Here is a 22519-nt window from a genome sequence, read left to right as displayed (position 1 = left end):
GCTTAAAGACCTCCACTACACTCCGAGGAAGGAGTGTGTTCCGCTGTCGAACAGCCCTTACTGCTCCTAATGTTTAGGTGGAATCTCTTTGTCCTTTTCTCTGGCGCAGCAGAAACCAGCCTTGCTCCATCTTCAATATGATACCCTTCAGGTGCATCTGAGGAAGTAGACTGAAGTCTACAAAAGCTCATGCTGCCAATTTATTTCAGGTGCTAACCTGATCTCTGTACATACTGATTCTCTAGACCAGTGATGGTGAAGCTTTAACAGACCGAGTGCCCAAACTGCAACCTGGACCCCACTTATTTATTGCAAAGTGCCACATCCCTCTGGCTTTCTAGTAAGAAACTGGCAAACTCTGCACTAGGGCAATAGCATGTGTGCCCACAGAGAGGGCTCTGAGTGCCACCTCTGGCACACATGCCATAGGTTCGCCATCACTGCTGTAGACTAACACGGCTATATCTTTGAATCCCTTCAGATATTTAAACATGGCCATCATATCACCTCTGAGCCTTCTCTTCTCCAGGCTAAACATACCGGCCAGCTCCCTAAGTCTCTTCTCAGAGGGCTTGGTGGTTTCCAGACAGTACTGCTTCAGAGACTAGAATGGATTCAAGTTACAGGAAAAGCGATTCTGGCTAAGCATTAGGAAGAACTGCTGGACCATGAGAGTGTTTGAGAGAGGGATAATATGCTGCTTCAGAAGCTGGCGGAGTCCTCTTTTTGGAGGCTGAGAGGATGGATGGTCATCTAGAAGGCCAAGGCGGTGCACTGTGTAAACCAGTGTGGTTTAATCCAAATGCCTTTAAAAACACTCCTGGTTATTTATTAAATCTCTGTGTGTGTGTGTGTGTGTGTGTGTACACTCATCCCTCCATATTTGTGGCTTTGATATTTGCGGATTTGATTAATATGTTCTCTCTAGGAATATCTGGGTCCTCCAGTGCAACTCTATGGTCAACATTAACTAAAAGTTTCATTGAAGGACCTAGAGATTCCTAGAGAGAACATATTAATCAAATCTGCGAATAATCAAATCCACAAATATCAAAGCCGCAAATATGGAGGGATGAGTGTATACTCCACTAGGCCTTTGTACCTCCTCCAGGGCAGTCCTATGGCCAGTGTCTGTCAGACGTTGGCCACAGAGTTGCCCTGGAGGACCTAGAGATTCCTAGAGAGGTGTCCTCTCAGGTAAAAACATGGCAGTTGTGTTATTTGGGGTTTTTCCATGTCCACGGGGGTCTTGTGCCCCTAACCCTGGCCAATATGGAGGGACAAGTGTGTATATTGTGGTGCAAGGGTTTGGGCCTTGGATTGGGACACTGGGAGACCAGTGTTCGAATCCCGGCTTGGCCATGGAGGCCAGTTGAGTGACCTTGTGAGGAGGACAAAAGTAGCAGATATTTTTTATCCCTGGAACGCCTAAAGATAGATAAGGATGAACTAGAGAAAAGGACTGTTTGTGCGACAGATAACAGAACAGGCCAAGGAGGTCTCTTCACGGCGTCCAAGGCCAGTTTATTGCCCCTAAGTGGTGCCAAAATGAGGAATGCCAGAATGCCAGGCTGGGAGAGCGAGTGAAAACAGTCCTGGATGGCGCCCAGGAGGGGCCTGGGAAGGGCCGGCGTACTTCTATGTAACCATGGCTGAGTGAGGAGGGATGTATGTCTTTATCCTATGCATCCAATCAACACCTGACTTGGAAGTTCTTTGTTTGAATGCTTATATTTAAGCCAATGTCTGGGGCTTCGGACTCTGGAGAAATGCCCCTCTGAAGCCATCTGGCTCATAAACTGCTGGGCTTCCATTCGCTTCTGGTCTCTCTGGATTGCCTTTCCTGGAATATCTGCAAGACTTGGGCAAGTCACACTCTCTCAGCCTCAGAGGATGGCGCCCAAATGGCCCTCTCTCCCAGGGAGGAGGGCTTGGATGGTGTCCTCCTGCAATGGCAGAAGAGGAGGGCTGGGCTGGAGGGCCAGAGCCCAAGAGGAGGGACCTTTCCCTGGCACTTTTGGCCCTTCCTCTCTCTCTGGGCTCCTCCTGGCATCCATCTTGTCCAAGGGCAGGTAAGAGAGCATGGGAGCCATTTCGCTTTGAAAGGACATCTGTCCCAAAGGAGCCACCGTACCTGAATCTTCACGGCGCCATGTCTCTTTATTCCTTTTTCCCGCCTGTTGTCAGGGGCGGGGCTACCGGCTTGCTCGTCCAATAGGAGCCGCGAGAGGTATGATGAGCAGCCAATCGCGGCCGAGCTGCTTCCGGGCGGCGGCGGCGGGAGAGAGAGAGAGAGAGAGAGAGCCATGTCTGCCAGCGAGAGCTGTGTGAGCCTTTGGCGGGAGGAGAACGACGGCCTGGTCCGGCGCTGGCGGAGGGTAACCGCTCGGCTTCCTTCGAGAAAGAAAGAGGGAGGGGGAGTTGGCTTTTTTGGGACTACAGCTCCCAGAATCCTCCGCGTCGGCATGCTGGCTGAGGGATTCTGGGAGCTGTAGTTCTCCTGACTATTCGGTGGAGAAGTTGCTACGCTGCCAGAGAGGTCCGAGTGTGTTTAATAACAACAACAACAACATTAATAAGTTTTATTTATATACCGCCTTTCCAAAGGATCGGGCGGTTTACAAAATTACAAAAGCAAGTCTATAAAATACAGTAAAAGGCAATACAGTAATACCAGAATAAAATCCAATACACACATAACATACAATGCAACCCTTAATGCAATACAACGCAATACAAATGATTCCCTCCCCCTTTACATATATAACAAAATACCTAAATATAACAATGAGAAAACATAAAATAAATCATTAGACCCTCCACAGCCAGAGGCAGTCTATCCAGAGACCTAACCTTAGTAGATTATGCTTTATCCATGACTTAGAGCAGGGGTAGGCAACCCTTTTGAGCCGGGGGCCCAAGCCAAAAAATAAATAATTAAATAGTTTTTTAAATAAATAAATACCGGTGGCAGGACTGGGCTGGTGCCGGTCCCAAGGCCTCTCCGGGCCACATCCAGCCCGCGGGCTGCAGGTTGCCTACCCCTGACTTAGATGAAGGAATAGACAGCATACTTATCAAATTTGCAGATGATACCAAATTAGGGGGAATAGCTAATACCCCAGAGGACAGGATCAAGATTCAAAATGACCTGAATAGACTAGAAAGCTGGGCCAAAACTAACAAAATGAAATTCAACACAGAGAAATGTAAGGTACTGCACTTAGGGCGGAAAAATAAAATGCACAGATATAGGATGGGGAACACCTGGCTGAATAAAACTACATGTGAAAGGGATCTGGGAGTCCAAGTAGACCACAAGTTGAACGTGAGTCAACAGTGTGATGCGGCAGCTAAAAAGGCCAATGCAATTCTAGGCTGCATCAATAAAAGTATAGTGTCTAGATCAAGAGAAGTAATAGTGCCACTGTATTCTGCTTTGGTCAGGCCCCACCTGGAATACTGTGACCAGTTCTGGGCACCACAATTCAAAAAGGACATTGAGAAACTGGAGCATGTCCAAAGGAGGGCAAAGAGATTCCACCTCAATATCAGGAGGAACTTCCTGAGAGTAAGGGCTGTTCGACAGTGGAACAAACTCCTTCCTCGGAGTGTAGTGGAGTCTCCTTCCTTGGAGGTCTTTAAACAGAGGCTAGATGGTCATCTGCTGGGGATGCTTTGATTTGGATTTCCTGCATGGCAGAAGGGGGTTGGACTGGATCAGGGCCCATGCAGTCTCTTCCAACTCTATGATTCTATGCTGCAAGATATCCAGAGGCAGTGGCATTACTCCCTCACCCAATTATTTTCCTCAGTGGGTTTTGTTATCTCACTGCTGCCAGCAATTTATGAAGATGACAATGTGGCAAAATGCTCAAAACCTTTTTATTTTTTAAAACCACTTTTTATTTCTCTGTCACCTTGTGCCACAGTTGCCACCGATCTGTGACAAAGACCTACTTTTCCCAAAAAATTACTCAAGGGACTTACTAATAAAATATTTCCCTTGATGCCAGCAGCGCGTGACTGAATCTTTGAAAGCACTCCAAACAGTCATCTATTGAAACACCGCTATAAGTTCATTAAACACAGTATCATTTGTGTGGGATGTTGTTCATAGCTGATACCTTGTTTGCATACTTTATTTGTTACACTGTGTTACGATTGTGGTTTCCTGTCCTTGTTTGTTACAGTAACCCTATTATTATTATTATTATTATTATTATTATATTTATTTGTATCCCTCTCTTCCCCCAAGACTCGGCCTCAGGGCAGCTTACAACATTAAAAATACAATACAGTTAAAATCATACAAAATAGCACATTAAAATAGAATTAAATGACTACAATAATTAAAAAGAATTACATCTTAAAATATCAAATGCTTTAAAAAGATAAAAATCTTTAAAATACATTAAAACAATATAGGACCCAAGGCTGTTCTTTAAAAGCTTTCTCCTGTCTGAAAAGGAAGGCAGAATTCAAAGATATAGCCGCGTTAATCTGTAGAATCAATACACAGAGAGATCTTGTAGCACCTTTGAGACTACTGTAATTGAAAGACTTTCTTTCTTTTACATCAGAGAAAGATGTAGAAGCGATGGAGGAGGAGTGGTCTCCGATAGTAGATTATTGTAAAAGAATATGGAGATAAGATGCAGGACAAGAAAAGTGGGTTTATATTCTGGATAGCTATGTTTTGCTTGTGTGAAGAGATGTAATCCTTGTAATATCATTCCAGGAAACGGGCAATAATGTTTCAGAGTGTCCAAAGAGTTCGGAAGCAAAGGAGAAGCCCAGGAACGATCACTGAACAAACTGTGGAAGTCTATGGTATACGACTGACATCCAGATATTTGTGGTACTGATATTATCAGACCACTTTTTTGTATAAAAGTGATATAACAAGAGTTTTTAATGTATATAATATGATAAAAATATAAATTCAAAAAAAGAAAGAATTCATTTCTTTGAGTTAGTCTCAAAGGTGCTGCAAGATCTCTCAACGTACTGAAGAGGAAGGTTTTTGCCTGTCGGTGGGAGCCATCCAGGAAAGGCCATTCTGGTTTCCCTAGGCAGGGAGTGCCAACCTCTTGGGGCAGCCACAGAAAAGGCCCTCTTCTCTCTTGCCCCGCCAACTGCACTTGGGATGGGGAAAAGGGCCTCCCCTGAGGATCTCAGGGCCTGGGCTGGTTCATTTGGGCAGATACGATCGGCCAGATAGCATGGCCATGAGCCATATAGGGCTTCATAGGTCAGCACCAGCATCCAAAACCATTCAAAATCTTTATTATATTCTTGTTTCTTACACTATTGTTAACTACTTCACTTTTCACTGACTACTATTCTCCTCAGAGACTAAGACTTTCCTCACTTTCCCCAGGACTCTCTTAGTCCTCTCTTGGGGCTTTTTAAACTTTTAACTGCCTTTCTCTGCAGTATTACCTAGTCCCTCAGGCTCTTCAACCCCTAAACAGTAACTCTCACTTTGAGTTCTGTCCCAAACCCACCAACTCACAACAACAACATCAACATTTGTTTGTTTTGGGGGGAAGAGTTTGTTAAAAAAAGATTTTTTTAAAATTAAAAACCAAACATACCAACAAATGCATACAAGTTTTCCATATCTAAAAAAACACAACCCTATATAAGGAAAGACTTAACAATAAAAAACCTAACAAAAATTGAAATTAAAAAGAATATACAAACAAAACAGGGAAACAAAGGCATCCAGCCCACCTGACTTTACTATAATGTTAAAACACACACACACACACACACACTACAAAAGAGCTCTTCTTGGTTTGCTTGTTTAAACAAGGGCTTTGTTTTGTTTTGTTTTTTGCACTATTTTATTTATTCATTTACCTTATTTTTTATAAGGGACCTGGGGCGGCTTACAAATAAAAACATTTTTAAAAATTATTACTTTTGTTATTTCTCAAAGAAACAAGCAGACAAATTTAAGGCTCCCAAACAGACAACGTAAAATAAACAGATTCATTCTACAAACTTACACATTCATTCTACAGATTTTCTTTCCACAAACTTACATACCCAGTCTTTAATCTTCTACCTATCTTAACCTCGCTAATCTTTGTCTATAATATCTATAAAATCTTTGTCCTTATTTTCTCCTTTGCTTTACATCACTCTTACATTCTCTTACATACAAATTAAAACATTTTTTAAAACTTTACAATAAAAGTTTTCAAACAATTAAAAAAAAACAAATAGAAATGGCATAAAATTGTCCCTAACCCACTAACATTAAAAAACATATCATAACTACATCTCCCCCCAATATGAAAGCCACCCCATGATTATGCATTTAAAAGCCTGCCTGAATAAAACCATTTTTGGGGGCCAGCGGGCGTCCAAACAGTGGAACTGATGTCTAAGATTATGGCAATATAGGACTAAACGAGAAAATTAAGACGTTACAGCCGCCAGCTTGAAGAATAATTGTCCTTTTAAAAAGTGTTCTTTTACAGCAAATTGTTTTGGTTGGGCTTCTGTCAAGTCAGTGGTTCCCAACCTGTGGGTCGGGACCCCTTTGGGGGTCGAATGACCCTTTCATGGGGGTCGCCTAAGACCATTGGAAAACACATATTTGCATGTAGCAATGCAAATTATTTTATGGTTGGGGGTCACCACAACATGAGGTACTGTCTTAAAGGGTCGCAGCATTAGTAAGGTTGAGAACCACTGTGTCAAGTGAAGGATTTGTTTCTGAATGGCATTTCTTGCACTATAAAATAAAAGGATTTTTAAAAAAGCAACCGAGGCTGGATGCTGGTCGCAACTTGAAAATTACCCATAAACTGTTAAAGTTAAAATGTTCAAATTCAAACAGTCACTGTTGTTCTAATAGGAGAGTTGAGACATAATAATAATAGCCAGACTTTTTAAAAAAATATTGTTGTTGTTGTGGGCCTTCAAGTTGTTTCTGACTTATGCTAACCCTAAAGTCAGCCTATCATGGGGTTTTCTTGGCAAGGTTTGTTCAGAGGAGGTTTGCCCTTGCGTTTCCCTGAGGCTGAGAGAGTGTGACTCCCCCAAGGCCACCCAGTGGGTTTCATGGCTGAGCTAGGAATCAAACCCTGTTCTCCAGAGTCATTGCTTATGATCTTCACAAGTAATAGTTTGCTTTGTAGTGAGAGCCTCAGCATGCTGTCTCTTTACTCACTTAGAAAAGGTATAAATAAAGAATAAAGCAGTAAATAATAATTCTGCTTGCAAGTTTGCCTGCCTCCTTGGCCTGTGGCAGAAGATATGCACTGATACCGACTACGGTCCCTTCAAGCTGCATCATCCTTTCTCCTTGGTAGGCAACAAGGTCTTCAGGCTCCGACTGCTCAGTGACACAAACAGCTCAGCAATGCCGCCTCGCCTTCACCAAGTTGCTGCAGAAAATCCAAGGTATCTCCAAAAGCCTTACTTGGTAGAGAGAAAAGTGGTTTGAAGGTTCTCTAGGTAATCATGCAGTATGGTTTTGGTATCTCCCTTTGGAGTCATTTGCCCCACCTATCACCTATCCTCTGTAGTGGAATTGCTTTGCTTGTGTTCTATGGGATTCTCTCCCTTCATCCAGTACAGAGTTCACTGTAACAAGTCTGTGTTTATCTGAGCTGAAGTATGTGCTGTATTCTATAGCGCAAGTATCTTGCTGTTGCGGAGTTGTTTCCAGAATAAAAATGGAAATAACTATCTTATTAGTTTGTTTTAAAATAGTTTTTGTGTTTTGGCTGTGTTCTGAAAGAGTTTATTCCTGATGTTTCACCTGTATCTATGGCTGGCATCTTCAGAGAATGCTGGCATGGAGGTGTGTGGGATATATATAGAGGAGGTGATTTACATGTTAATCTATGTGTTGGTCTGTTGTTGAATGGCCAGGGCTCAGGGTGGAAGGAATATGCCAGAAGGCTTTGTGTCTATTTAATTAGTGCTCCATTTTCTGCTGGGAAATCACTTCCCCCTCAACCAAGGGTCACACAATATATATATATATATATACATACACACACACACACACATATATATATCCCACACAACTCGATGTCACCATTCTCTGAAGATGCCAGTCACAGATGCAGGCTAAATGTCAGGAATAAACTCTTCAAGAACACAGCCACATAGCCCCCAAACCCCACAAAAAACTATGGATGTCAGCCATAAAGGCCTTTGACTTTCATGCATATTAGACATATGGGCAAAGATATCTGTTGTGGAAGAAGTTAGTAGAAGGAGGTGGGTAGAAGTCTAGATTTGTGTGTTGCTTTGGTTGCAGAGTCTCTCATAATGCAGACCCAGTCAGGAACTCTGGGGCAGGGGTTAGGTGCGGTTGTTTTGCCTTTAAAAGGCCAAATTTGAGCAATCACTATTCTGTAAGCCTAATCTGTTTCTTATGCCTGCCTTTGAAGATTTTGATGTGATGTAATTAGTTTTGTTCACATTAATATATTGCACCTTCTTGGACCTAAGACCCTGTAAAACCAGAATATTATTGGCATGGATTAAACTACCATTAAAGAACTCTTCCTCAGTTCTGCCTTAGTTCTGCCTCTGTCCCCAGGTGATTCCTGACCAAGTGCCACCCTAACCAAGAAGGCTTCAGGTTTTCTGAAGTCTTCATTTTGAACAGGAGGATCTGTGGCTGGAGGGACTCCCCTGTTGATCAAGCTCTGAGATGTGATCTGGCTGTTTTGTGTCATTGCAGGGCTTCCGGCTGCCCTCCCAGCTCTTCCACTGGAGCTGACAGTCCTCTACAACGCTCTCCTCTTTGATATTAATCTGTCCAGCAGTTCTGATGAGGAGCTTTTGACATTAATAGACCATGGACTCAGTAGAGGTAAGGAAGATGATTCTCACTACTATTCATCTGATGGATTATAGAACCAAGGTAACCAGGCTTAATGAAGGAAAATTGTGCCTGTGCAGAAAGGGGTTGGAATGCAAATAACCCTTCCTCTGGATTCTAGATCTGCATCTAACTAGCCTTTCTGTACGCAAGCCCCCATGATGTAGTAGAAACTTGTTGTTCTTTTCTTCTCCCACCCTCTGCCATGAACAATCAACTTTTCCATCTGTCTTTGCTAGTGCTTGAGGCTTGTTCTGTATCTGACCGGGGTGTCTGCTCAGAGGAATGCTGGGAGAGGATTCTCCAGGGAAGGATCCCTGAGGAGCTCCAGGCCTCTCTGCACCGACTGGCTGCCCTGCAGGCTGCACTTTGGCTGATGGCAAACCGCCTGGAAGCTGTGGAAGGTCTCTTTCGGATTCTGAGTGGTGCCAAGGTAAGATAGCTACAGTCTGGCTCTGCATAGCCCTCCCATGAAGGCATTGCCTCACCCCATCTTTCTAGGGGAAACCTGATGGTTTTATCTTGACTTATGAGCAGAAGCCTTGTGGTGATACAGCATGCTGATAGCATGCTCCAGATGAGGATTTCTCTCAGTAAGAACCACCACATAACTTTGAACCCACCTCATCTTGTCTGATTTCATAAACTAAACAGGATTGAGTCTCGTTAATCCTCAAATAGGAAATTATTAGGAGGGTATACTTGTGATCTCTGCGTAGGGCTGGGAGGAGAACCCTGCCTGAAATTTTGAAGAGCCATGGTTGCAAGTCAGAGGTCCATTACAAACGGGCCTTTGCGGCGCCCCTGTCACGTGCTAGGGGTTGGCCGAGGACCTAGCGTCCACACCAGCCTCACCCCTAGCACGTGACAGGGGCGTAAAAATGGCGGTGCCCTATACACATGGGCGCTGCCATTTTTACATGCCAGACGCATAGTGTCTGCACGTCACGCCCTGGATATGACACCGCGAATGCATGAGTAGTGCCTCATGGTGTCCCATCCGGGCGCAAGAAGAAGCGCCATTTTGGGGCTTCTTTTTGCTCCGTGAGGAAGCCGCGCAGTTTGGCTGCTGTGGCTCCCTCGCGGAGCAACCAGCAGTGGCGCGAGACCACCCTTTTTGGGCGGTCTGTAACGCGCCAGAGTTACCAATATTGGGCTATATAGATTCCCACGGGTCTGACTCAGCATAAAGGCAGCTTCCTATGACCCTAGCAGAAACTGGTCCAGCTGATTCTGCAATGATCTCTGAACAAAGTCGTCCAGACATGCATTGACTGTGTTCGCCTCACCGGCCATTTTGAAGGAAGGTGGGATGAAGGTACCTGTGTGCCCATTTCTGATTATTGTCTTGTTGGTTATAATTTGAGGTAGACATCTTCTACCTTCACCTTCTCCTCTAACTCTCTGCTATTCTGATCCCCAACAACAGAACGGGATCTGGAAAAGCACAAGAAATTGATTTGTCTTTAAAATGTCAGAAAACTCCTTATCTTCATTCGTTACTCCTTTCCCAGGACCTGGGGGCTTCTTGCCCTGGCTCTCAAAATGAGCTTCTTTCACTGCTACAGACGTGGAATCCATGTGATATGGAGGGATCTGACCCCCTTGTGGCACAGAGTTTGCAAGACCTGAAAGAGATGCTGTGGACTTCAGCTGCCTTCTTGCAAGGTAAGGCTGGTAGTATCCTTTCTCTGCCTGCCCCTTGCTCACATTAGTCCTCCTCATTTGAATCTTTTCATTTCCAGTGACTGTTCCACAGATTTTGCAACAAAGAATCTTCCACAAATTTTGGAATCAAAATTAACTGTGAGTTAGTGTGTAAAACAAATTTAACACAGGAGGGATGCTCAAGTATTAGTGAGAAAGACAAGTGAGGGGGTTATAACAAAACTGTAGCACTCATAGTTGCTTATTAGAAGTTATTCCAATCCACCTCATGGCCTCAGGTTTGAGAAGATCAGAATTTGGATAAGATCAGAATGTGGCATTGAAGGCACACAGCCCAAGCGACCTGCTCAGCAACAAGAATACCCCTTTCTTGGTATTTTTCCCAGTTACCATTATCCATTTAATGTGAAGATGTTTGTCCTAACATTCAGTAAATTTAATTACAGATTCTGAAAAATGATTTTTAAGTGTGTGTGTGTGTGTGTGTGTGTATATATATATATACACACACACACACACAAATGTAGAACTCTTGTCTACCTGCCTCTGGGTACCAAGTACTTGCCAGCTGAAATAGCATGCATTATGTTCCAGACCACGTTCTATTCCTCAGGATGTTCTAGATATGGATCTTTCCAGACTAGCCATTTCAGTTGCTTTGTGGGTCTTTCTTAATATCTGTGATGCTGTGGCTTTGGGAGGGGTCTTCATGAGAAGAATGTTCCATCATGAGAAGCACCTTCCAAGAATGCTTTTCTCCAAGCAGCACTTGGTTATGGGGGCTGTCCCCCACTCCCTGGAAACTGCCTACCCTCACCTTTTAAGCCTCTTGGCAATGGGAGATTGCCAGGTCCTGCCCCAAGTTCACCCCTCTCTATGCCTTGCTCTGGAGGGCTGTTGGATGGGGACCCATTTGAGGCTTTCCTCTCTGTTCCAGGTATTCAGAAACTTGAAGCTGGTGATAGCCCTGCTGCTCTTGCCTTTCTCCAAGCAGCTGCTGCTGGGCTGTCTTCTAAGCGAGTCCTTGCCCAGACCTTCACCTTAATGGGATGCTGCACCTTGAAACTGGTATGAGTGTTTTTGTTGCGTGTTTGTGCAGGATGTTCATGAGGTGACATGGTACATGAATTTAGGGCAGGAAGGAGAGGAAAGTGTCACATACAGAACAAAGCTCTGTCAGAAACAGCTGACTTCAATGTGCCCTGCCTGTGTTGAAGTATCTGAGTGACTGCAAATCCCACAACAGAAACTGCATGTGTGTCCAGGTCTCTTTCCTCCTGTCCTGCAGTGTTTTTCCACTGAGTTGTGGTTGTCTAATGGTAGACAGCAAGGCTCATGCTTGGTTTGTTAAGCAAGAAAGATCCTAGAAGGCAATGCTGCAGAGAAACTAGAAAATAAGTGTTTTCTCATTTCCAGTTAGTTTTAATCCACCAGCCCTCCCTCCCATTCTTTCTTTTCTAGTTTTCAAAAGCAAAGAAAATATGTCTCCGTAGGAAATGTGTCTTGTGGTTATTTTCCTGTCTCCTTCACTGTCTGCCCTTGGGTGGCCCTTGTGGTCTCTTCTAGCTCTATATTTATAAGGAATAAAATAATTCACTTGTGAAAAATGTTTTTTGTTGCTGAAGTCCAGTAATAAGCAGCAATAAATCTTTCCTTGGGCTTCTTCTCTTAACCTTTAGTCAAAGATGAGTTTAGCATGGGTTGGTATTGAAGTACTCTGGCCAGTATGCAACTTACACAGCACAGAAAGAGAGAAGCAGACATTTTTGGGCATTCCATCAAGCATCATGGTCTATGGGAAGGTAGCACAATAGACTCCTGAGGTACTCCTTGGGATTGCAGTCTTGTTTTCTCCAAGACAAGCTTTCTCTCTTACTTCACATGCTTCTCTTCACTCCAGGGCAAGCCACAGGTGGCAATGCAGCACCTGAGACGAGCCCTGCAGGTGGATTTCACATTCCTTCCTGCCTTGTACCAAGCAGCCTTGTTGTACCGCCAACTGGACCTCCTGGAGGCGGAGCTGGAGTCCTTGACTTTGCTTTATCAGGTATGTTGAAGGGGATCCCAGATCTGTGGGATGGAGCCAAATATCTGCATTGATATTCTAACTTCTCTGCCTGGAAATGGGAATGAGGAGAGCTCCCTAGTTAGCTAGCTAGCTGCAGAGTCTGACTGGAGAAGCCTGTCTATGTACAAGCACAGCTCTACGATTCTATGATCAGTATAGGAGGGGCTTCTGGATCATTCAGGGATCCAGAACCCCCTTGTGAAAAGGGGACATAGGAAGCAAACCAAAGCAGTTTTCTGCATGGCTGCATTTTGCCTCTTGCTTGCTAAAGAACAGAGTTTTACTGCCTTAAAAGTACCTGTTTCCCTACATCTTCTATACTCCAGGCTTTGGATGGCCCTGCACAGGTGACTAGAGAGTCGGTCCAACCGTGTTTCCTAATCAGAATAGAGCATCTCGTTCGTTCATCTCGACTGTCCCCTTTCTTTGTCCAGAAGTGTCCTTCAGGAGTAAAATACCTGTTGGCACAGAGGTGCCTTCAGGCAAGGAGGTGAGTGCCCTCTCACACATCCTTCATGATACATGGGGTGCCCCATGGCTAATTTGACAGTCAGTCTTCATTTCCTTAGGGAGAGCATTTTGTGTTGTTCTTGTGGTGTGTGCCTTCTATTTGTTTCTGACTTATGGTGACAGTATACTAACTCTCTCACAGGATTTTCTTGGAAAGATTTATTATTCAGAGGTTTGCTCTTACCTTCGTCTGAGCCTGAAACAGTGTGACTCGCCAAAAATCACCTGGATATTTCCATGGCTGATCAGGTGTTCAAACCCTGGTCTCCTGGAGACCTTGTCCCAGCACTCAGACTACTACACTATGCTGACTGTCCTTGGCAATATTTGTTAAGAGAAGAGTTAACATGGCCCTCCTCCGATGCTGGGGGAGTGGGACTTGCTGAAGTCACCTGCTGAGTTTCCATGACTGAACAGAGACTCACACTGTAGTCTCCCAAAATCATAGATTCATAGAGTTTGAAGAGACCACAAGGGCCATCCAGTCCAACCCCCTGCCATGCAGGAAGACACAATCAAAGCACCCCTGACAGATGGCCATCCAGTCTCTGTTTAAAAACCTCCAAAGAAAGAGATTCCGCTACTCTTACTATGAGGAAGTTCTTTCCAATGTTGAGGTGTAATCTCTTGAATCCATGGCTCCGTGTCCTATTCTCTGGAGCAGCAGAAAACAAGCTTACTCCATCCTCAATACGACATCCCTTCACATATTTAAACAGGGCTATCATATCTTCTCCAGGCTAAAAATACCGAGCTCCCTCTCCTCATAGGGTATGGTTTCCAGTTTTGAATCCCAGTCCAGCATTCAAAACACTACACCGTGCTAAATGTTGCAAAGCTTTTCTGTTGGGCCTCAGCCACCCATCCAGCCATGAGAAAACTTGGCAAGAACTGACTGGAGGACGGAGCACCACTGAAATGGCCATGCTCCAGCAGTGTGAGGCCCCTGTTGTGTCCTTTTGGCTCCTTTTGACTTGTCCTTTCTGCTGCAGGGCAAATGAAGCAGCAGAGCACTACCTTGACCTCTTGGCCATGCTACAAGAAGGGCCCCTTCAGCAGGTAGGTCCTTGCTGCAGCTTATCTCTACATCACCAAACTCATTTTGTTCATCTGCCTCCACAGATATGTGGCTTCTCCCACTCTCAAGAACTGGACTGACTAGGGCAACTATACATTAAAACTGTAAAACTGGGCCCATGAAAACCCATTGTAACAGATAACAAAGAGAAAGGACATTAAGCAACAAGAAAAATGCTACATTTTGCTGGGGCAACCATCCTCTGCCATGCCAACAAAAGTGTAAAAGGGTTATGGAGCTTCCTGTTTAACAGCTTTTTAGCTAGATTTTGCTGGGATATTTCATGATTTGTCTGAAACATTAGAGGACCTTTTGCAAGGACTTGGCAAAGTTGCCATTCTCTTCCTAGATATCTCAGAGCAACAGAGGCCTCTCTCTTGTCCACTTTACCCACACAACCTACCCAGAAAGCAAGAAGCAAAATTAGTGGGGTTTTGGAGCTCAATAGCAGCCTCTTGGGAATGACTTTCAGAAGATTAGGGGAAACCCAGAGCAGGTATTTCAAGGTATGAAGGACTAGGATATATTATTGATTGATTGATTTATATCTCACCTTTCTCCTGATACAGGAACTCAAGGCAGCTCACAGCAGATTTAAAACCATAGTGGAAAAACAATATAAAAACATTAAAAAGTATAACTATAACATTTAAAAAACCATGCAGCAATTTATAGAGTTAAAAACATTAAATATTAAAATGTATTTTAAAAACTGTATGCAAACCTCAAAATCTGAATTGCACAACATTTAAAACCCCAATCCTCTTTAGTATGAAAGAGCCTGACAGCACAAAAATGTTTTTACTTACCATCAAAAGGAGAACAGGGACAGGACCATCCTGGCGTCTCTAGAGAGGGAGTTGCAGAGCCTGGGAGCAGCCACCAAGAAGGCTCTGTGTCCCTTGTTCCTACAAATAAGCCTAAGAGGGTGATGTGGCAGACAGAATGGCCTCTCTGTCACATCTTAGAGCTCTAATGGGCTCATAAAGTGAGTTATGGCCCTTCAAATAGCCTGGACTAATGCTGTATAGGTCTTTATATGTCACAGCCAGCACTGGAGCTGAGCTCGGAAATGGGGGAAAAATAACCTGTTTATGTTCTGCTGGGTCCTTGGTGCTCACATTCCCAGTGGACTTTGTTGCAATCTCTCTGTAACGCTGTGTACTGAAGGCACAGTGTGTTCTGATCGTTGGGGCTGTGGTGGGGTGATTTCTCCAATTTCCCCAGGTGTGCCAGAGTGGGGAGCTGGCCTTGCCTAGGATCCCTGAAGTGTTCTTGGAAGCTGCCTCTGCACTGGAGGAACTGGCCAAGAACGAAGATGCCATTGTGGTGTGTGAGGAGGTGGTCATGCAGACAAGTAAGCTGATCCCCAAGAAGCTGAGAATTGGACCGGGCTTGAGAAGTGATGAGGATGTCCTGTGGGCAAAGTCTCCCAGCATCTTCCAGAAGCAAGAGAGCCTATGCTGCATCCTTTGGCGAGCAGCTGCCTATCTGCTCCAGGGATGGGGCTGGGCCAGGCAAGGAGAGGTCAAGGAAGCCATCAGCCACTTCAGCAGGTAACTTGGGTCTCGAGGATCCCAGTCTGTGATACCAGGCTGATTGTTATGACTGCCTTTTCTGTTCTTTGTTTGCCTGGGAGGAAATGCTGAGCATCATCATCTTCCTTTACACCCTGCTGTGAGAGAACTCCTCTCCAGACTGGCCCCCCAGTTCCAAATCTTTGGTCTCCTGTCACTCCCTTTGCCCATGTACCCTTGGTATCCCTCCCTGGATCTATTCTTCAGGCCTCAAGGTGGCCATTGCTGTGGACCAGTGGCTGTGCTGATCTGTGACCAGTTCTCCTTATCCATTATTGAAAGGAAGAGTTATACTCAGTAGTAGAAAATAAAGATGAGTAAAGATTTCTTATACAGCAATAAAGTTAAACATGACCTCACTGCATTAAACTATCAATAACATTAACACAATTTAATCAAACAAAAGTTTATGCTACAATCATCTTTCAGTCTAAAAAGGTGCTAGAAGATCACTTTTTCATTACAATTAAAACAGAATTCAGAGACATAGCTGTATTATTCTGGAATATCAGTATACAAAGGGATCTTGTAGCATCTTTGAGACTAACTGTGTAAAAGAAGTTGTAGCTGAGAATCAGAATGGAAATTCAGTAAAGCCTGCCTGCACCACATTCAGAAACTCCCTCCACCATTTGGATGGCATCCATCCACCCTGGCCTCAAGCAACATTTTTTCTCCTTCTCTGGTCCCTCAACAGCCATCCTTAAACCTGAACTTGTCAACTCATTACCATACCCACGAAGTTTGGCAGTTTTATGGCTATCCATACAGTCTGATTATAAAGGTCCTTCCTGGGCAGCAGTTCACTCCATGCATCTGAGAAAGTATGTCAAGGCTGCTAAAGCTTATGCTACAACATCTTTTGCTCAGTTTGTCTCACAGGTGCTACAAGATCACTTTGCATTATAATTAAAACAGTACAGCACTCTCTTAAAAGCCCTTTCTCTAAAAACATTCTAAACGGTGTGATGTTGCATGTTTGCTTCTCCTTGCCACTGAGGAATAGTGCTGATGATACTACTCCCACCTCTGTGTTACATTTGCAGCCTTGAAAGACAGACAATCTGTATTTTAAAACAAAGCTGTAAGAGCTGAAGGTTACTGTCCTCTGTACAAGCCTCCAGTTGCTATGCTTGTGTGGTTCTGGTTAAGCAGAAAGATATAACCCTCTCCATAAGGCCTGCTCTGCCTTCTGTCAGGAAAACTGTTAAAATAACAAGAATTTTCTCTTGTAGCTTCTTGCTGCTTGTTCTTGAGTGTGCCAAAAGGATTCTGCTTTCCTCTTTCCCTTATAGGTCCCTTGATGATCTCCTGAGAGTCCATTTTGTGAGTCCAGGTAAGACCCAGGCGCTTGTTTGCTATAATGATTTCTGGCAGGTAGAGAGGGCCCTTTTCCAGGGTTAGGCAAAACCTAACAGTTGCCAGAAAACAGGAATTATTGATTTTGCTTGTCCGAGACCTGGGAGATGGTTACTCAATGTGCTTTCTTTGTCAGGTGGCAGCTGCAACAGCAGCACTGAAGAGAACTGGGAGCAAATGGGGCTACCAGAAGCAAAGGTTCTTGGCCAAATCAGGCAGCTGGCCCTGACTGGACGAGGGGCTCAGTTTCTGGAGCTGGGGCAAGAGAAAAAGGCCTTGATGGATTTTCAGTACAGTCTGCACATCTGTCCTGGTATGGAAATCCTCAGATTTGTTGGCTAAGGTAGAAAAGTGCATGGCTTGCAATTGCTCCAGTGTCACTGGCCATGGGTGGACTCAGTGCTCCTTGCAGCAGGGGTAGAGGAAACAGAGCCTGTACTTCACATGTAGTCCCCCTCAGCTGAAAGCCCAATTGGGGACCCCACACATGCCCTCTAGGGGCCATGGAGAGCCATGCTATGGGCCTTGATTGTTGTTTGCCTCCTGGTTGGAGAAGAGGATCTCACCAGGGCCCACATCCCAGAAGCTTTTTGGAATTGGGATGTAGGGGCCACAGGGAAGAGGTGTGATCCTTCTGGGCCTTGTGGGGAGTCTACACATGCCTGGACCCTGAGAGGGTGGCAGTTGTCCGCTCTGGCCCTACAGCGAAATTATGCTGAAGGAACATTTGAGTGCCTGGTGGATGACCTGTAATGCAGAGCACAGAATCTGGAGTCTCCTGATGCAAACCAAATGCCCAGAGTAGCAGAGACCATCAGGCTCAAGACAGAGATGGGGATGAGATGGGACCTTCCTCCCTAGATGCTGTGGGATCCCACACAGGATGTTAGCAGAAGCTTTTTGATATTTCGCTTAAGACTGCCATCTGTATTGAAGTCAGCTTTCACCATGCTTTCCTTTGTCCCTTCCAGACAATCCCAGTGCAAATTTGTACTTCCTCCACACTCTGTGGAAGTTGGGCCGAAGGCAGGAAGCCGCTGCACACTGGCAGATGTTCCTCCCAAAGTCTGCATTGATGGATGAAATGGCAGAAGGGTATGTGAGAGTGCATGTGCACATGCTGCTCGACTGCTGCTTGCACACCAACACAGGAGGCAGCAGGAAGAGTGGGCATCTGTAACTCTGGGAGCAGAGTAGACTCCAGCTAGTTCCCTCCCAGCAGCCAGCCATCAACAACGTCTGGACAAGGGATAGGCAACCTGTAGAAGCTTCTGACTCTAACTCCCAGGGCCAATAATCAGTGACTACAGGTTCTGTAGTCCAAATCAGGTGGATTATCCACCCCTGGTTTAGGCATGGATGAGGTGATTTCAAGGATAGGAAGACATGCTGCTTTTGAGACTCTGCTTTTGGCTACTAGCTATTCTGCTATAGTCTGCCAAAGGGATGCCTCAGGTGCTCAATGGGCCAAAACAGTATTATTTTTTTCTCTTTCTGGAGCTGGAAAAAAAATGGCATTTTGCAAACAAGTGCTCTGAGATTAACAGGATGCCCTATCTGTGCTTTATACTGGATCTGTGCTTGAAAGTTAGGGCCAGCAGGAGCAGTAGTCACAGCCCAAAGGCAATACCTGCCTCTGAAGAGGGAAGAACAAAAAAACAACAACTTGTAATTCCCCAGAGTTTTTGTTCATTTGTCTGGGGTTGGTTTTTGGTTTTTTTAGGCAACTAATCTCACATATCTGTGTCTCTGGTAGCCTTGCTTTTAGGAACCATGGGTGTAAAAGCTTGTTCAAATATAATGGTCAGCATCTGCAGCAGCCTTCTTGGTGGCTGCTCCTAGGCTATGAACTGACTGCAGCAGAAGGGTCCTTCAGTGTGGTGTGCTGCATTTTTGTCTCCTTTACCAGACTAAAATACTTTAGAATTGCTTATTTAAATGCTTAAACTTTAGGGGTTTGTTTTAATCACTTTTGCTCCTCTCACACTCCAGTTATAGCACTTTAGAAACCACTTTAGCTGCCATGGTTTCATCCTGTGGAATCCTAGGATTTATAGCCTGAGGAGCCAAGTGGAGATTGGTGGCAGAGAAATTTAAATATCTCACAAAACTACAAATCCCAGGATTACGTAGGACAGAACCACAACAGTTATCGTGGTTTCCAATCCATAATGCTACAACAGATTCAAAATGCTACATCTGTGTAGCGTAAAAGGGTTCCTGGTTTTAATCTCATAGCCAGAAGGTTATGACGTACATTAAACAAATGCATAAATAGCTGGATATGCATTCCTGTTTTTACAGAGCTTTTACAAGTGTTTCTCACTTTCAGCACATGACACCATTGGATGTGCTAGGCCAAGCATGCTGTCTCCCAGCCTGCAACTCGCTTTTCTCATCACAGCCTTCGTTTGTCTGCTTTAATAGACCTTTAACATTAGTACCCCCCCTTTTTTTTAATGTATATATTTCAGATCCTTTCCATTATATCTGCAGCCGTGTGTGAGACAAATGAAGTTTCCCCATGTGGAGTCTCTCACCAGCGACATGAAGAGGTTTCTGGAGGGAAACAACCAGGAACCCTAGACGTTGGCAGTGCTGTCTTCTTGTTTTCCTTTCAGACAACTGGACTTCTCTGCCTTGGAGGGGGGGGTAGCTTTTGAGGGTTACTGATGCAAAAAGGAAGTATGTGTATTTGCAGAAACAAGCTGTATATAATAAAAATCCCATGGTTTTGTTTTTTTAAAACTTTGCCCTTTGGATGTTTGTGGCATGTGGGGCAAATCTCTTGTTCCTCCTCCTCTTCTGTGGTTCTGACAGAAATTTCTTGGACGACTGCTTCAGACAGATAGTAAAGCAAAACTTACCGACCCGCTGAAGTAAAAGCTGAATTTGGTTGCCCCTTTTGTGTGTGCAAAGGAGAGACAGGAGTAAAGCCAAGGATAGCTTTTTCCTCCTCACATACAGTGATGCTGTCCTCTGGTTGCTCATCCTTCTGACCTACAACAGCCCTATTTGCCTGGACCTGAAAAAGGACGAATGAAGGGATGCAAACATGGCAGGTTATAGCACCTCAGACATTGCAATGGGTTTGTGGAATGGCTGTTTTGAACTGGAAAAACATGTGGGCCTTTCCACTTACCTGCTTCTGGGTAATGGCTCCATTCTCTGAAGCACTGAGGACTGCCACAAAAAATGATGAATGGCATAGTTTCCCTTTTCCCTTAGCTGTCCTTCTGAAAAATTTAATGGATGCCATTTCCTTCTAATGAGCATACAGAGTCTTTATAAATTTTTAAAGTCTGTGCTTGATTTTTTCCCCTTTTGCCAACTTGTATCTTGAGCCTCAAAGTGTGTCTTGTGTAATGTTTAGTTGCGCATTATTTGACAAGAGAGACGTTGAGATCAGGCAATGCCTTTTTAATCTCAGACATATGTGGGTCAGATCAGTGATTCTCAGTAGCAAATGGACAATTGGTGCTCTTGGTGAGAAGGACAGGATGCTTTCAGATACACAAATGAAGCAATATCCTGCAACCGCTGCCCCTCCATTATAGCAACACCATCATTCCTCTGTTGTATTTTCTGCATCAGTTGCGCAGAGAAGATGCTTCAGCCGGCCAGGACTAGACTGGCAGCGGTTCCCCAGAGGACCTTTTTGCCTGTTGCCCCCAGACTGTGAAGGGATTTGGCAGATGAAAACGCTGACGGCATTTAAAACAGCATTAAAGACGTATCTCTTCCAGTAGGCAGATCTGGTTGGTTCTAAACCATGGCTTAATTAGTCTATTTTGAAGAGCGCATTATTAGTAGGATTCAAAGATATAGCCACGTTATTCTGTGGAATCAGCACAAAGAGATCTTGCAGCACCTTTGAGGCCAAGTGGAAGAAAGGAGTCGGCAGCAGGAGCTTAAGTCCACTTCCTCAGGGGGATGGATGCCTGGCTTCCAAATGCACCTTTAGCCTAAGAAAGCGCGTGCTGCCAATTTCTTTCTCCCAGGGAGTCTCAGAGTGCGGCAAGATCTCTTTGCACACTGATCCCAGAGACGGAAAGAAAACAATCTAGAGACGGCTTTAACTGCCCTGGCTCAGTTGCTAGGGGATTCTGGGAACACAGCTGAGCCAGGGCCGTCAAAGCAGCCTGGATCCATGACAGTCAGCATCTTTATCACTGCCTTGGAAGGGACAGAGCTTGGGGAAAGTCCCTTCTTCAGCCCCTTTGGCCAGGGCTTGCAAAGCTGGCTGTGTTGCGGGGAATTCTGGGAGTCATAGTCCCCCAAAAGTAACTTTCCCCTTCGCTTTAGTTCGAGCCCATAGGGAATCATTGGCTGAACGTTCTGCACTTGCTCAGAAACACTCCTTTCCTGCCCCGATGGAGTCACGCATCCCATAATCCCTTGCTCCAGGAAGTACTTCCGGGTTCAGGTGCCGCCAAGCCTTGTCAATCAACGCGGCCCTGCGGCTCTGCTCCGAAGTCCAACTCCGCAGTAGGATCTACGAAGCCTTCGATTGGCGGACCGCCGCGTCAGTCGCCAACATATCCGCTTTTGATTCGCTCCGACGTGCCGGTGCGTTTTGGGACTCCACCCAATCAACGCGGCGTTGCTAGGCAGAACTAGTTTCGGGGCGGGCCTGGCGCATTTCCTTTTTTCTGATTGGCCCTTTTGTTGCCGGGTCCCTCTGTTTCCCGGATGCACACCTTCGACGCCGGCCGGGTGGGGCTTTTTATTTTTTTCCCCTCCGTTCGGATTGGCCGGTTGGGTCTTTTTCTTTTTCGTGATTGGCTGAGGCGGCACCTGTTACTAGGCAGAGTGCGGCCTAGTCAGCCGGGCGGAGCCTCACTCCCGATGAGTCGGCGTTGAGGCTAGAGAGACTGAGGGAAGCCCAGCGAGCGGAGCCGCAGAGAGAGAGCAGAAAGCCCGCGGCGCCTAGGCCAGCCAGCCACCGATCCTCCCGCGCCCTCTGCCGCCATGGCTTCGGGAGCCGAGTGAGTCTCGCTGACAGGGGCCGCCCAGGCCCAGGGAGGCCCTCCGCCGCGGCTGCCGTCGCCGGGAAAGGAAGGCCGCGGCGGCTCCCCGGCCCCTTCTTTCCCCTCAGAGGAGGCAGGATTTGAACCCAGGGCCCTTCCGAGGTTTCGTTTGGAGGGAGCGAGGCTCCTTGGGGGCTGGATTGGGAAGGGCCCCTCGGAAGGGAAGCACGGGCATCGCAGCCTCCTCCTCCTCCTCCACGAGGCCACTTCCTGCTCCCGTTTTGCCGAGTCATTGGGGGGAAGGCAGGCAGGGAGCGGGGCAAAGACAAATGACACCGCTACCCCCCCCCCAATAGGGAAAGGCCTGCTCCATGGGGAAAGACCCCAGAGAAGCCGTCCTTGCCCAGAGGGAAATGTGGCCGAGATCCA

General features: G+C 45.5%; 3 protein-coding genes across 5 annotated transcripts in view; all 3 read left to right on the top strand.

Annotated features, from left to right (window-relative positions):
- The window catches only part of PIGO (phosphatidylinositol glycan anchor biosynthesis class O), a 29129-nt gene extending 26944 nt beyond the window's left edge, over positions 1-2185 (top strand). The window contains exon 10 of the mRNA XM_042449914.1: positions 1740-2185. Within this exon, the coding sequence (XP_042305848.1) occupies positions 1740-2076 (337 nt within the window). The 3' untranslated portion in view covers positions 2077-2185. The remainder of the gene's footprint in view (positions 1-1739) is intronic.
- Positions 2186-2273: 88 nt separating this feature from the next.
- FANCG (FA complementation group G) lies at positions 2274-19848 on the top strand. Of its 3 annotated transcripts, XM_042449916.1 has the most exons (15): positions 2298-2378; positions 4742-4833; positions 7332-7422; positions 8720-8851; positions 9100-9293; positions 10375-10528; positions 11466-11596; positions 12429-12575; positions 12923-13086; positions 13877-14165; positions 15412-15740; positions 17057-17097; positions 17257-17433; positions 18092-18215; positions 19595-19848. In XM_042449916.1, exons 2-15 carry the CDS (start codon positions 4831-4833, stop codon positions 19704-19706), a joined length of 2088 nt encoding a protein of 695 aa, XP_042305850.1. In that variant the 5' UTR covers positions 2298-2378; positions 4742-4830; the 3' UTR covers positions 19707-19848. The 3 variants fall into 3 exon arrangements, with proteins under 3 accessions (XP_042305851.1, XP_042305849.1, XP_042305850.1); XM_042449917.1 differs by lacking the exon at positions 4742-4833 and having other exon boundaries at positions 2274-2378; positions 14099-14165; XM_042449915.1 differs by lacking the exon at positions 4742-4833 and having other exon boundaries at positions 2274-2378.
- Positions 19849-21934: 2086 nt separating this feature from the next.
- Positions 21935-22519, top strand: part of LOC121922493 (valosin containing protein) — a 38101-nt gene continuing 37516 nt past the window's right edge. Inside the window, exon 1 of the mRNA XM_042452004.1 lies at positions 21935-22108. Coding sequence (XP_042307938.1) covers positions 22092-22108 — 17 coding nt within the window. The 5' untranslated portion in view covers positions 21935-22091. The remainder of the gene's footprint in view (positions 22109-22519) is intronic.

This window comes from Sceloporus undulatus, chromosome 2 (assembly GCF_019175285.1).
Source record: "Sceloporus undulatus isolate JIND9_A2432 ecotype Alabama chromosome 2, SceUnd_v1.1, whole genome shotgun sequence".
NCBI lineage: Eukaryota > Metazoa > Chordata > Lepidosauria > Squamata > Phrynosomatidae > Sceloporus > Sceloporus undulatus.
Note: the sequence above shows the minus strand (reverse complement) of the source record. Positions and strands in the feature narration are given on the sequence as shown.